The sequence below is a fragment of the Dromiciops gliroides genome, chromosome 2 (genome assembly GCF_019393635.1).
Source record: "Dromiciops gliroides isolate mDroGli1 chromosome 2, mDroGli1.pri, whole genome shotgun sequence".
Taxonomy (NCBI): Eukaryota; Metazoa; Chordata; class Mammalia; order Microbiotheria; family Microbiotheriidae; genus Dromiciops; species Dromiciops gliroides.
Window position 1 is genome coordinate 169,604,054 of NC_057862.1, and position 13,553 is coordinate 169,617,606.

Here is a 13,553-nt window from a genome sequence, read left to right on the forward strand (position 1 = left end):
TTCTAATTGGATTTGTGTGCAAGAGGGTGTAATTCTTTAGATCCTAGTTTTATTTATTAAATTTATTTATTAAATCAGTGCTTTAAAAAACACTTTCAATAATACTGTTAATCCCTTTAGGATTTCTATTTTTGTGTTTATTTGGGGATCTTTAACTTGTTGGTTTTCTAGGGTTTTGGGGGGGTTTTTTAGTTGTATGCCTACTTAGTTAACCTGTTCTTTCTCTTTTTAATTAATTAAAGAGTTTAAAGAGAGAAATTTTCTCTTAAGTATTGATTTGGCTGCATCCCACAGATTTTGGTATGTTACCTCTGTCACTATCTTTAATGAAATTATTGTTTATATGATTTGTTCTTTCACCCACCAATTTTTTAAGATTAAGTTATTTAATTTCCAATTACCTTTAGTTTCAAGGACCCTTTATTGAATGTACTTTTATTACATTATGGTTGGTAAAAGGTAGACTTAATGTTTCTGTTTTTCCGTATTTGATAAGTTTTTATGCCCTAATTTGTGTTCAGTTTTTGTGAATGTGGTATGCACAGCTGAGAAAGAGGTATGTACCTTTCTGTTCCCATTCAGTATTTTCCAGAGGTCTAGCATGTTTTCATCTTACCTATTTTAATTAGGTATTTTTTTAATTATAAAAGTATTTTATTATCTTCCAGTTATCTGTAAAGATAGTTTTCAACATTTGATTTCATAAGATTTTTAGTTCCAAAATTTTCTCTCTCCCTCCCTTCCCTCCCCAAGACAGAAAGCAATCTGATATAGGTTATATATGTACAATCACATTAAACATATTTCTGCCTTAGGTTGTGAAAGAAGACTCAGCAAAATTTTTTCACAGTTGCTATTGCTAACTGTATTTCCCTCCATCCTATTCCTCCCCATGACATTTACTCTTTGCTATCTCCTTTAACCTATCCCTTCTCAAAAGTGTTTTGTTTCTGACTGCCACCCACCCCAACCTGCCCTGCTTCCCCTAATCCCCTTCCCCTCCTACTTTCATGCTGGGTAAGATAGATTGCTATACCCAATTGAATGTGTATGTTATTCCATCTTTGAGTCAATTCTGATGAAATTAAGGTTCACTCACTCCCCAGCACCTCCCCCATCTTCCCCTCCATTCCATAAGCTTTTTCTTGCTTCTTTTATGTGAGATACTTTGCCCCATTCCGCCTCTCCCTTTCCCTTTCTTCCAGTGCATTCCTCTCACCCCTTAATTTTAATTTTTAAAAGATACAATTCCTTCATATTCAACTTACACCTGTGCCCTTTGTCTAAATATACTCCATCCACCTGCCCTAATAATCAGAAAGTTTTTATGAGTTGCAAGTATCATCTTCTCATGTAGGAATATAAACAGTTTAACCTTTTAATATCCTTTATGATTTCTTTTTCCAGTTTACCTTTTTATGCTTCTCTAGGGTCTTGTATTTGAAAGTCAAATTTTCTATTCAGTTCAGGTCTTTTCATCAAGAATACCTGAAAGCCCTCTCTTTCGTTAAACTCTCATTATACTCAGTTTTGCTGGGTAGGTGATTCTTGGTTATAATCCCAGTTCCTTTGCCCTCATGAATATCATATTCCAAGCCCTCTGATCCTTTAATGTAGAAGCTGCTAGATCTTGTGTTATCCTGACTGTGGCTCCACAATACTTGAATTATTTCTTTCTGGCTGTTTGCAATATTTTCTCTTTGATGTGGGAGCTCTGGCATTTGGCTATAATATTCCTGGGAATTTTCATTTTAGTATCTCAGGAGGTGATGGGTGAATTCTTTCCATTTCTAGTTTACCTTCAGCTTCTAGAATATATCAGGGCAATTTTCCCTGACGATTTCTTGGAAGATGATGTCTAGGCTCTCTTTTTGATGATGGCTTTCAGGTAGCCCAATAATTTTCAGATTATCTCTCCTGGATCTATTTTCCAAGTCAGTCATTTTTCCAGTGAGGTAATTCACATTGCCTTCTATTTTTTTCATTCTTTTGGTTTTGCTTTATTGTTTCTTGATTTCTTATCAAGTCATTAGCTTCCATTTGCTCAATCCTAATTCTTAAGCAATTATTTTCTTCAGAGAGCTTTCGTTTCTCCTTTTCCATTTGGCTTTTCAAGCTGTTGACTTTTTTTTCATGACTCTCCTGCACTGGTCTCATTTCTCTTTCCATTTTTTCCTCTACCTCTCTTATTTTCAAAGTCCTTTTTGAGTGCTTCCATGGTCTAATACCAGTTCATATTTTTCTTGGAAGCTTTGGATGTAGGAGCTTTGACTTTATTTTCTTCTGAGGGTGTATTTTGATCTTCCTTGTCACCAAAAAAACTTTCTAGTGTCTGTATTTTGTTCTGTCTTCTCATTTTGCCAGCCTATTTCTTGACTTTTAACTCCTTCTTAAAGTGGGGCACTGCTTCCAGGGCCCACTGTCTCAAGCTTTAGGGAATCCCAGGTGGTATGATTTAAGGAGAGGCACATTCTACACTCCCCTTGCCTTTTCTCTGGTCTGTAAGTAACCACAGGCCTGTTTGCTCTTTAACCCAGGAACAGAATTCTGTTTCACTGTGGTTGCAAGCTCTGGTGTGCCTATGCCCCTCCCCAACCTGAGCTTCCACTCAAAACTGCTTCCTGGTTCCAAGCATGGGCAACCCAACAGAGTTCTGCATCAGCACCAGCAGAGACCCCTGCAATTTCCCCCCACCCCCATCAACCACTCAACCCCTCAACCCCCTCACTAGTCTGTGAGCTGAGTTCCAGAAGTAGCTGCTGCCTCAGCTGATTTCAAGTCTCTGGAGGCCTGATTCTCTGTGTCTGGGTCTGTGCAGTACAACCCGGATCTGCACTATACTCTTACCCCAGTACTATAGACCTTTCCTGCCTACCTTCTAAGCTGTCTTTGCCTGGAAAATCTCACCCCATCCTTTTGTGGGTTCTGCTGCTCCAGGAATTGTCTTACGGCGTTATCTGAAGGAATTTGGGGGAGAGCTCCAAAGAGTCACTGCCTTTCCTCTGCCTTCTTGGCTCCAGCCCCTTAATTAGATTTTTTTTTTTTTGAGATCATGATTGCTATTTTTGCCCTTTTTACTTCAGCTGAAGTATAAGAGATTCTACTCCAGTCCCTTATTTTAACTGTGTACCTTTCTGTTTCAAGTGTGTTTCTTGTAAACAACATATTGTTGGATTCTGGTTTTTAATCCATTCTGCTACCTCTTCCACTTTATGGATGAGTTCATCCCATTCAGTTATGATTGTTAATTGTGTATTTTCCTCCATCCTATTCTCTTAAACTTTTCCTTCTCTTTTTTCCCTACCCCCTTTAATAGTCTGCTTTACTGATGACTATCACTTCCCTTAATCTACCCTCCCTTTTATTCTCCCAACCCTTTTGTTAAACACCTTTACTTTCCATTTCTCTGTTAGATAATATATATTTTGTACCCAAATATGAGTATGTGTATTCTTTCCTCTTTTGACCGGTTCAGATGAAATAGGTTCAAATATTACCTGTTCCATGTTGTGCACTTTGATTATGAGATAATTTTCCCCAATCTTTCCCCCTCTGCCAGTACTTTCTTCTTTCTCACCTTTTCCAATTTTCTTTTGAGATCATCCAAACCTAAAACAATTTTATTCACAATTTCTGTCTAACTAGATACCCTGTAGGTGGCATAGTGGTTAGAGTACTGGGCCTGGAGTTAGATCTATGGTAATGATAAAGTTTAACTTTCTTTGGTCCCTTATGATTTCTTACTCTCTTTACTCCTGTATTATTAGGTCGAATTTTCTACTCAGCTCCAATCTTTTCATCTGGAATAGTTAGAAGACCTCTATTTCATTGAAGTTCCATTTTTTTCCCCACTCCAGGCTGATACTCAATTTTTCTGGGTAAGTTATTGTTGGCTGTAAGCCTATATCCTTTGTTTTTTGGCATATCGCATTACAGGTTCTCTGCTAAATACTTGTGATCCTGACTCCTTGGTACTTGCATTCTTTCTTTTTGACTGCTTATAATTTTTGCCTTGGCCTGAGAGCTCTGGGTTTTGCTCCATCTTCTCTCTCTCTCTGCCTCTGCCTCTGCCTCTGCCTCTGTACTGTTTTTCCCCAACAGTTAGAATGCACTCCCTCTTTACCTTTGCCTCATGGAATCCCTGGTTTCCTTTAAGACATGAAGCCTTTCCTGATCCTCCTAGCTGCTATGTTTCACCTCCACAAACTAATGCTATATTTCCAGGGTCATAGAAGGCAAAATAAAAATGAAGTTTAGGCTAAAAATGCCTTTTTGGTTCATGATTGAGGATCCACTGATAACATCTGAATTTTAGCCTGTAAAGCATTTCAAGGTCAGGTAAGCCAAGATAATAATAACAGGGGTGTAAGTGTAGAATTTTAGGCCCCGTATAGCCGGATGATTATACATGCTTAACCAAACAAAGTCTAATGGGAATGGTCTGAGGCGGGGTAGAAGCACTCCTCATTTTTTTTAAGGGTCTGGTTAACATCTCTTAAGAACATGGCATTTTGGTGACAGAAAATGAGTGGTTACTGTGGCTGTGTCAGCAAGTCATCCCATACACAACTAGAGCCCTTTTATCACCATCACTCCCTTCCCACCTGAATACCTGGAGTCACTCCTCAGCCCCCATTCCTTGGGGGAAGAATTCCTCCTTTGTGTAAATATCCCCAACAGAGCATCCCTAGCTTCACAGAATAATCAAAATATAGAGACTGACCTCCTCGTACCTGTTCTTTTTTGAGGACATGGAGGAGATGCCTTCATTGGCTAAACATTTCCATAAAGGTGCACAACAATTCAAAGAGCTGATCATAATGGTAGATGTGTTCTTGTGATCTTATTAAATCAGAATTACATGACTCTGCTCATTTGATCTCTGAGGCATTGATTACAATATTTGTTTTCTTTGCATGGTATTACCAGTTTTTATCATTTTGTTATCTTTCTATGAGTCAGATATCCTTCAAATATGATTTTTTTTTCAGTTTTTATATCTGTATTCCCAGCACTTAATAAGTGTTTGTCACTTGATGGATTCCTCTGACCCATAGGGACATAGCTTTTAGCTGTTTTTCCAACAGGATGAATACTCTCTTGCCTTGTCATTTCTGCAACTAACAATATACATTTTGTTTTGGTTTGGTTTGGTTTGGTTTTTTTGCGGGGCAATGGGGGTTAAGTGACTTGCCCAGGGTCACACAGCTAGTAAGTGTCAAGTGTCTGAGGCCGGATTTGAACTTGGGAACTCCTGAATCCAGGGCCGGTGCTTTATCCACTGCGCCACCTAGCCGTCCCTACAATATACATTTTTGAGATGTGTGTATGGAAGAGAGTGATGAAAACCCAAGACTTTGGTTTCATAGGTAGCAGTGTTACCACATACTAACAAACTAAACTTACCATCTATTTCTTATACTTCCCTTCTGTGGCATACAGAAACAATATTCACTATGATGTACCTTTCCAAAATGTTTCAAATCCAAGATCTTTAACTATAACTATACAACAGATGTTGGTCCAACATACCGTGAAATTGTAGCAGAAAGCAGAAAAATATTTGCCAGGAACAAAGCTGCTTATAGGATGTAAGTTTGCCCACTACTTTTAAAAAATTAGAATAGCATACTATGTTGGAACTAAAAGAAGCTTAGAAATCATCTAGGACAGAGGTTCTTAAACATTTTTGTGTGTCACAGACCCCTTCTCAGAATAGTTTTTAAAATAAATAGTGAATTACACAGGATTACAAAGGAACTAAATGATATTGAAATACAGGTAAATATGTGCACGAGCGCACACACACACACACACACACACACACACACACACACACACACCCTGTAAAGCAATTAAGAGCTTTTGAAACAGGTCAGTTCCTCATTTTATTGATTTACAGGTTAATTCTTTCTTTAGGTGTCTATGAGTGGCATAAATTCCCTTTAAGAAGATATTGTAGGGGGCAGCGAGGTGGTGCAGAGGATAAAGCTCTAGCCCTGGATTCTGGAGGACCTGACTTCAAATCCGTCCTCAAACACGTGACTTACTAGCTGTGTGACCCTGGGCAAGTCACTTAACCCTCATTGCCCCCCAAAATAAAAAAAAGATATTGTAATGTTAGAAGGGATACCAGTTCCTTTATCTGAAAGGCAACAGCCCTAATAAAAGATATAAAGAGAAGTTAAGAGAGAAGAGGTCTGGCAGCAATTATTGAAGTGCACTGGGACTGCTGTAGTCTCCATTTAGGCTGAAGAATGGAAAAATTATACTAATACAAAAAAAAGCCTGGTGGGGAGGACCTTCTAAAATGTATGTTTTGGACCCTAAATTTTAAACTTAACATTTTAATTTAAATAGCTATAAATGAGACTTAGATTACAGGAAGCCAAGTTGTATAACTCCCTGAGGCTTCAAACAAGCCCAATGGCAAAGAATACCACTGCCAGCCCCTAAAATAGAGGCTGCAAGGCCACATCTCTTAAGCAGGAGAAAGGAGTAGAGCACTAGGTAAAGTCCTTCCCAATAGGCCAAAGGGATAGAAATGCAGAGCCTTGTCTTCCGATTTGACCTGTTGTTTTCTATATTCCCACTCCCTCCCTGTAGACTAATAATAAGTCAGAGAATTCAGCATCTTAAGGGAGGGGTACAGACAGCAGCATCACGGGTGGGCATAAAACTCTTGGCACATGGGATGAACTTAGGCTTTACAAAAGGTTGTGTGAAAGAATAAAGTGTCTATAGAAACATATTTGCAAAATGAATATAACATCCAGTTTGTTGCTATTATTCTTTCCCAATTATTTATTTTAAAGCTTAACCCCCTCACCAATTTATTTTACAGAGAATACAATAATATTAAAGAAGAGATAAGATCAATTAAAAATAAACAAAAGGAATTTAATGAGAAGTTACTAAGGTTTGTTTTTCATTCAAAAATTTATCCAGTAATATAAGTAGAAATATACTAGACTCAGTTATTTGATGAAATATTATCTGTACTTTTATTAAAGTGAATCTATTTCTTTTTTCTGACACCATCACCTTCTCTGTTTACTTAACTCTTCTGTGAATTTCATTACCACTCTATTCTCTTTTACTGGCTATGATATGAGCAAGAAGAAAAGGGTAGCCCACAAAGTTAATTAAGTCTCTCCACCCTCTCCAGAGGAAAAGGCATACTATCCCTTTTAAAACGAGGACAATGACTCATTTGATTGATTGCTTTTACAAATTAGAGTTATAGGAGGTATGACTATGAAGTAATGTAACTTTTTTTAAAAACTGAAGAATGCTGATCAATTCAATGGCCAACTACAACATTAAATGACCATAGATAAAACATGTTATTCACCTCTTCGAAGAGAAGTCCAAAAGGAGAGAATGGAAATACCAATAGCAAAGAGAGAAGGAGAGAATGAATCATTGAAGTATTTTTTAAAAAAAGAAACAAAAGCAAGTTTATAAGGAAACATGCAAGACAACTTTGAAAGTAACTCACTGAATTACATGCTTAAAAGGAAAAGCAAGTTGTATGTAAAAGACTAACAGCTTCATTTACACCCTTATTATCTGCTCTACTTTATATACGGAAATGTTCCTCCTATTTGATCTTTGTTAATTTTAGAATTTTTTAAAATGAAAAAAATGCCGATTGGCAAGCTAAATTTGGAATTTTGGTAAATTAACTTTTCTATTTTCAGAGTAAAAAACAAATTTCTCACAGTTCACATGAAATTTTCCAGACTTTGAGTTTGAAATTATGATCTATCAGTCTTTCTGTTGTTTTCTCCTTATCTTCAATTTTACACATCTTCTTGCCTATCATCTTGTCCCTTAACTTGTCCCAAGTTCTTCTTCCCATATAGCTCCCTTATTCCTCACCCACCATCCTTTGTAATCCCCCCTTTTTTTTTACATTTGTCCTACTTCTCTCTTTATTGAATGCCAAGCCTGTTAAGAATTAAAGTAGTAGTATGTTAATACAGATGTGGTTCATTGCTATTAAAAAAGACACATAATGTCAGGATGATGCCATTGTAGTTTATTATTCCATTTTCTTTATTCTACTAATAGGCTGAAAAACAAAGCCCGGACAAGACCAGAGGAAGCTATGAATGATTGTCTAAAATATCTAGAGAAGTTGGTATGTCGTGGTTTTTTGGGTTTTTTTTTTTAATATAGGATTCGGGATTTCCTTTCCACTGTTTCTATATAATCTGCTCAAAATGGGGATAAATCCTAATCATTTCTAATATCTAAATTAAAGTGGGAAGATGTGGCTAAATTTGGGCCAGTAAAAAGCCTCAATCTCCCTCTATGGTCTTGGAGGGGAAAGAAAAATCAACTTGAAACTGTTCTTATAGTTGCCAACCTAGCTAGATGTAGAGTTTTCAGTGAGTTAGCCATCTGAAAATCTTGTCAAATGCAGTCAAGATTTTCAGATGGCTATCTTAAAGCTGCATCTTTTTTCTCCCCTTCTCCTATGCTTAATCACAGTAATTCTGAATGATCTCTATACAGCCCTCCTTGAGTTCCAATACCTAAGGAGCTATCTTAAAAGTAGAGAATAATATTATATCATATGCTATGAGGAAAGGCTTATCTTTAGACACCACATAGATCAAACAAACACTACTTCCTTGGGCACAAAACCAAAAACTAGCTCCTCATTCCCTACCCCCATCAAATCTAAAACATGGCTGGTTGTCAGAGATTTCTCTAATCTGGCTACAAACTATCCATTCCATTCATGCTGGTACATTCTATCAGTCTACCTAGAATGCCTTCCCCCAACTTATCCAGTTCCTTTCAAAAGGCCCAGTTCCTGTTGACCCTGATGTAGCTTCTGTCCCCTGTGCTCTAATCACTGACAGATGTACAGAGACTTAACATACACCCAAATACAATCCTTTTCATGGTCACTTTCATATATAATAGCTACAGATATACCCCTTATTAATCCATAGATGCAAACAAACAGATGTATATAACTCAATGTGTTCAAAAGAGGGTTGAGAAGGTACAGATAAGGAAAAAATTTAGCTGCCTGACAGAGATTTGCTTATAGAGTGATGAGTAATCAATTAATCAATAAGTAATTATTCAAGGCCTCCTATATGCTAGGTTCTGGGGATACAAAACCAAAAATGAAATATCCTCTGGATTCAAGGAGCTTATATTTTTACAGAGAAGTCATTATTTACTTCCAATTTCTATTTAACCTTCTGATTCTAGAATATCAGGGCAATTTTCCCTGACAATTTCTTAGAAGATGACGCCTAGGCTCTCTCCTGGAACTATTTTCCAAGTCAGTTGTTTTCCTATAAGATATTTCACATTGCCTTCTATTTTTTCATTCTTTTGGTTTTGCTTTATTGTTTCTTGATATCTCATAAAGTCATCAGCCTCTATTTGTGCAGTCCTAATTTTTAAGGGGTTATTTTCTTCAGAGAGCTTTTGTACCTCCTTTCCCATTTGGCCAATTTGTCTTTTCAAGGCATTCTTTTCCTCGCTGGCTTTTTTGTACTTCTTTTACTATTTGGCCAAGTCTGTATTTTAAGGTATTATTTTCTTCAGTATTTTTTGTGTCTCCTTTAACAAGTTGTTGACTTTTTTTTCATGATTTTCTTGTATCACTCTCATTTCTCTTTCCATTTTTTCCTCTACCTTTATTTTCACAAGACAATTTTTTTTAAGTGAGGCAATTGGGGTTAAGTGACTTGCCCAGGGTCACACAGCTAGTAAGTGTTAAGTGTCTAAGGTCATATTTGAACTCAGATTCTCCTGAATCCAGGGCCAGTGCTCGATCCACTGTGCCACCTAGTTGCCCCACCTTTACCTTATTTTCAAAGTCCTTTTTGAGCACTTCTATGACCTGAGACCAATTCATATTTTTCTTGGAAGCTTTGGATGTAGGTGCTTTGACTCTTATCTTCTTCTGATGGTGTATTTTGGTCTTCCTTGTCACCACAGAAACTCTTTGGTCAGCATTTTTTTTCCTGTTTGCACATTTTCCCAGCCTATTTCTTGACTTTTAACTCTTTAAGTGGGGTACTGCTTCCAGGGTGAACGGTACACTGTCCCAAGTTTCAGGGTGTTTGAGCAGCTGTTTTCTGAGATACTTCTAGGAATTTGTACATTTTTAGTTCTTCCAAGGTGGTATGATTTAAGGAGAGGTATGTTTACTATTTTCCTGGCCTGTGCTCTTGTCTGCAAGCAACCACAGGCCTGCTTTTCTGCCCTGGAACTATGAACAGAGTCCAGCTCTACTGTGGCTGCAAGCTCTGCTGTGCTTGTGCTCCTCCCGGGGACCTCCACCCCAAGGCTGTGACCTAGATCATAGTATGGGCAAAACAACAGAGTCCTGCCTCAGTACTAGCAAAGAGACCCCTGTAATCTCCTTCTGGCCAATTGTTCGACCCCCTTACCATCTGTGGGCTCAGATCCAGAAGCGTTTGCTGCTGCTGACGATTCAGAGGCTCCTGAGGCCTGCTCCTGGTTTGCTGGGGCTGGGTCTGTGCTGGGCTTGATTCTGCACCAGCCTGCTCTGGGCTGCACTCCACACTCACACTGGTACAACAGACCTTTCCTTCTGACCTAGAACATTACTTCACCCTGTCTGTTTATGGGATCTGCTGCTCCAGGAATTGTCTTATGGCATTATTTGGAGGGGTCTTAGAGAGAGGCTCAGGAAAGTCACTGCCTTTCCTTTGCCATCTTGGCTCCACCCCCAGGAGTCAATATTTACACATAAAAATGTCTACAAAATAAAGACAAGGTCATTTTTTTTTTTGATGGAGGGAGGCACTAGTCATCTTGTGGCATCAGGAGGCAGGACCTGAGCTGACCTTTGAAGGACACTAGAGAGTCTAAGATGTGAAAGAGAGAGAGAGAGAGAGACCATTTCAGATATGCAGGACAGCCTATTCAAAGGCAACAAGACAGGAGATGCATAAAATGCTACACGCAAGGACCAACACATAGGGTAGTCTGGTTCCTGGAAAGGTAGGTGGGAGGCAAGTTATGAAGGCCTTCCAGTGCCAAACAGATGAGTGAGTGTGTGTGTGTGTATGTATGCTTATATATATTTATATATATATAGAGAGAGAGAGAGGGGAGGGGGGGAGAGATGCTTCTAGAGGTAATAGGGAATTAGGAATGTGACATGGTCAGATTTGTACAAGAGGAATATGACTTTGGCTACTATGTGGAGGATGGTTCAGGGAGGGGAGAGACTAAGAAGCAGGAACACCAATTAGGATGCCAATGCAAGAGTCAAGATAAGGGCCTGAATGAAGAAGGTGAATATATATGATTAGAGAAAGGGGAATGATGTATGGAGAGATACTGTGGCAGCAACAACTGGCAAATGATTGGATGTGTGGGAGAAGAAACAGCAGAGGAGTCAAGGATGACTCAAAAGTTGTAAACCTAGGTGACTGGAAGGACCGTGGTGTGCTTCATAGAAATAGAGAAATTAAAAAGAGGCGTGATATATATTCATGTAGATATAAATATAAATGGACAATTTGAGAGTATCTCAACTGAAAATGAGACCCTTCTTTGTAAAGTGAAAGCAGTACAAATGATGTCATGCCCTATAAAAACAAATTCAGAGAGAGGCCTAGGATCCCCTGCTTCCTTAAATCTAACCTCTTCTCAACCAGGCTACATGTTAAAGAACTCCACCCACCCTCACCCCCATTGGGAATTTTTGGGGGGTGGGGGGGTGTGGGTGTAAAAGTATAATCTTACACTGACATCCTCAAAGCCCCAAATGATCATCTGAATGTTTGCATGTATTTCAATTCATTGTCTGAACAGCGTCATGCAGAAAGGTCAGAAAAAGCTGTATCAATCAGGTCACCGTCAGCTGTTGCCGCTGCCACCATAGCCTCAATCCCTGCTTTAGCTTGTCTACCTGCCTGTGATGGTGGTAATTGTTCTGAAGATGAAGAATGTGAGTCTCAATGTGAGAGAGAACCAGATGATCCAGAGTACACACATGCACACACACACCCTGGAAAAAAGCCCAGCCATTTCATGGCATCAGTTTAATTATAATAATAAATTGAACTCACTTTCCAACACATCTTGGTGTCAGTGGTAGAAGGGAAAAAACAAAAACAAATAAGATATCTTTTTATTTACATCACTGATCATTTAAATCTGACATTTTCACATTGGTAAGGTTCACTTAATCATCAGTCATTAAAAGGTCTATCCCAGTAATATCTTGGCCATTATTTGTAACAAACATTTTTAAGAGGGAAAAAAGTGTTCATTATAAAGTGCAGAGAGCTTTCAACAATCTCTTTGGAAATAGATCTTGATAATAGCAAACATTCACCATAATAAAAAACAGAAAGGGGATTAATTTACCGTGGCATAGGAAGTCCTGCCAGTTCCTGAATGCCCTAAATAGTTTCTCTGAGATTCTTACATTGTTTGGGCCTCAAGGAAAACCAAAGCCCCACCTCCAGGTTTGGTAGCAAACAGACACTGCTTCCCCACGGCTAAGCTTCCCTTGTTGCTTTGGTAATAAGCTTCTTGGACATTTGCTAGAAGGTCAGGCAGCTTGTCAGTAGGCACCAAAGATACAGCACAGCCTCCCCATCCTGCACCAGTCAGTCGTGACCCTAGAGCCCCAAACTGCCTACAATAATAAAAAGAAAATATTAGAAGCTGTCAATGAAAACAAGAGCGTCTACGGCTGGCCAAGTTCTCAGAAGAAAACATCTATATGCACTTTCAGCATTTGGGAAGGTTATAGATAGAACTTGAGATATTTTAGTTGTTGATTTGTGACTAAAGTTAGTCCCCAATTTTGGCCAGCACGGCCTGTCCACAAGGCCACGGCTTTCATCAGCTCTAAAAAGGAGTCTTCACAGACTTAATTCTGGAGGCTTGCCATCCAAGTGCTATAATGGAGGGACAGGGAAGAGAAAGGGTGAAGACAGAGGAAGGAACAGACAGACATAATGAATACTCACACCTGCGTCGACCAGAAGATGGCTTTAAGTGACTTCAAACCACAACTTGAAGCCCATAGGCCTATAAAAAAGATTTCTTCAGGGAAAGGTGCTTTATTTTTTCCTTTTTGTTCTCAAGATTTATTACTTTTTATACAAATTCAAATACAAACTCCTCTGACATTTAAAGGTCTTAAACTGACTCCAACCTACCTTTCCATGTTTATTAATCATAAGTATTTATTAAGGCAAAACTATACGCCAAATCCTGTGCTCAGATACAAATACAATAAATGAAACAATCTCTGCTCCCAAGGAGCTCCCCTTCATACCTTTAAGTCCAGTCTTGCTGTTCCTCATACATAACGTGTACTTTTGCACTGACTGTCCGTCATGCCTAGAATGTACTCTAGCTTTACTGCTGCCTTTTAAAATCCTGTTTCCTTCAATACTCAGCTCATGTAATCTCCCAAAGGAGACGTGCCCTGTTTCCAGCAGGTGCTAGTGGCCCCCAATTACCCTATGTCTATTCTATGTATAATTGTGGGTGTACATGTCCTCCCTCCTAGGACCTATTTA

General features: G+C 38.7%; 1 protein-coding gene across 3 annotated transcripts in view; it reads right to left on the reverse strand.

Moving 5' to 3' along the window:
- Positions 1-12,037: 12,037 nt before the first annotated feature.
- The window catches only part of GALK2 (galactokinase 2), a 176,786-nt gene continuing 175,270 nt past the window's right edge, over positions 12,038-13,553 (reverse strand). For all 3 annotated transcript variants that reach the window (XM_043982034.1, XM_043982032.1, XM_043982033.1), the window contains one exon: positions 12,038-12,658. In XM_043982034.1, coding sequence (XP_043837969.1) covers positions 12,442-12,658 — 217 coding nt within the window. In that variant the 3' untranslated portion in view covers positions 12,038-12,441. The remainder of the gene's footprint in view (positions 12,659-13,553) is intronic.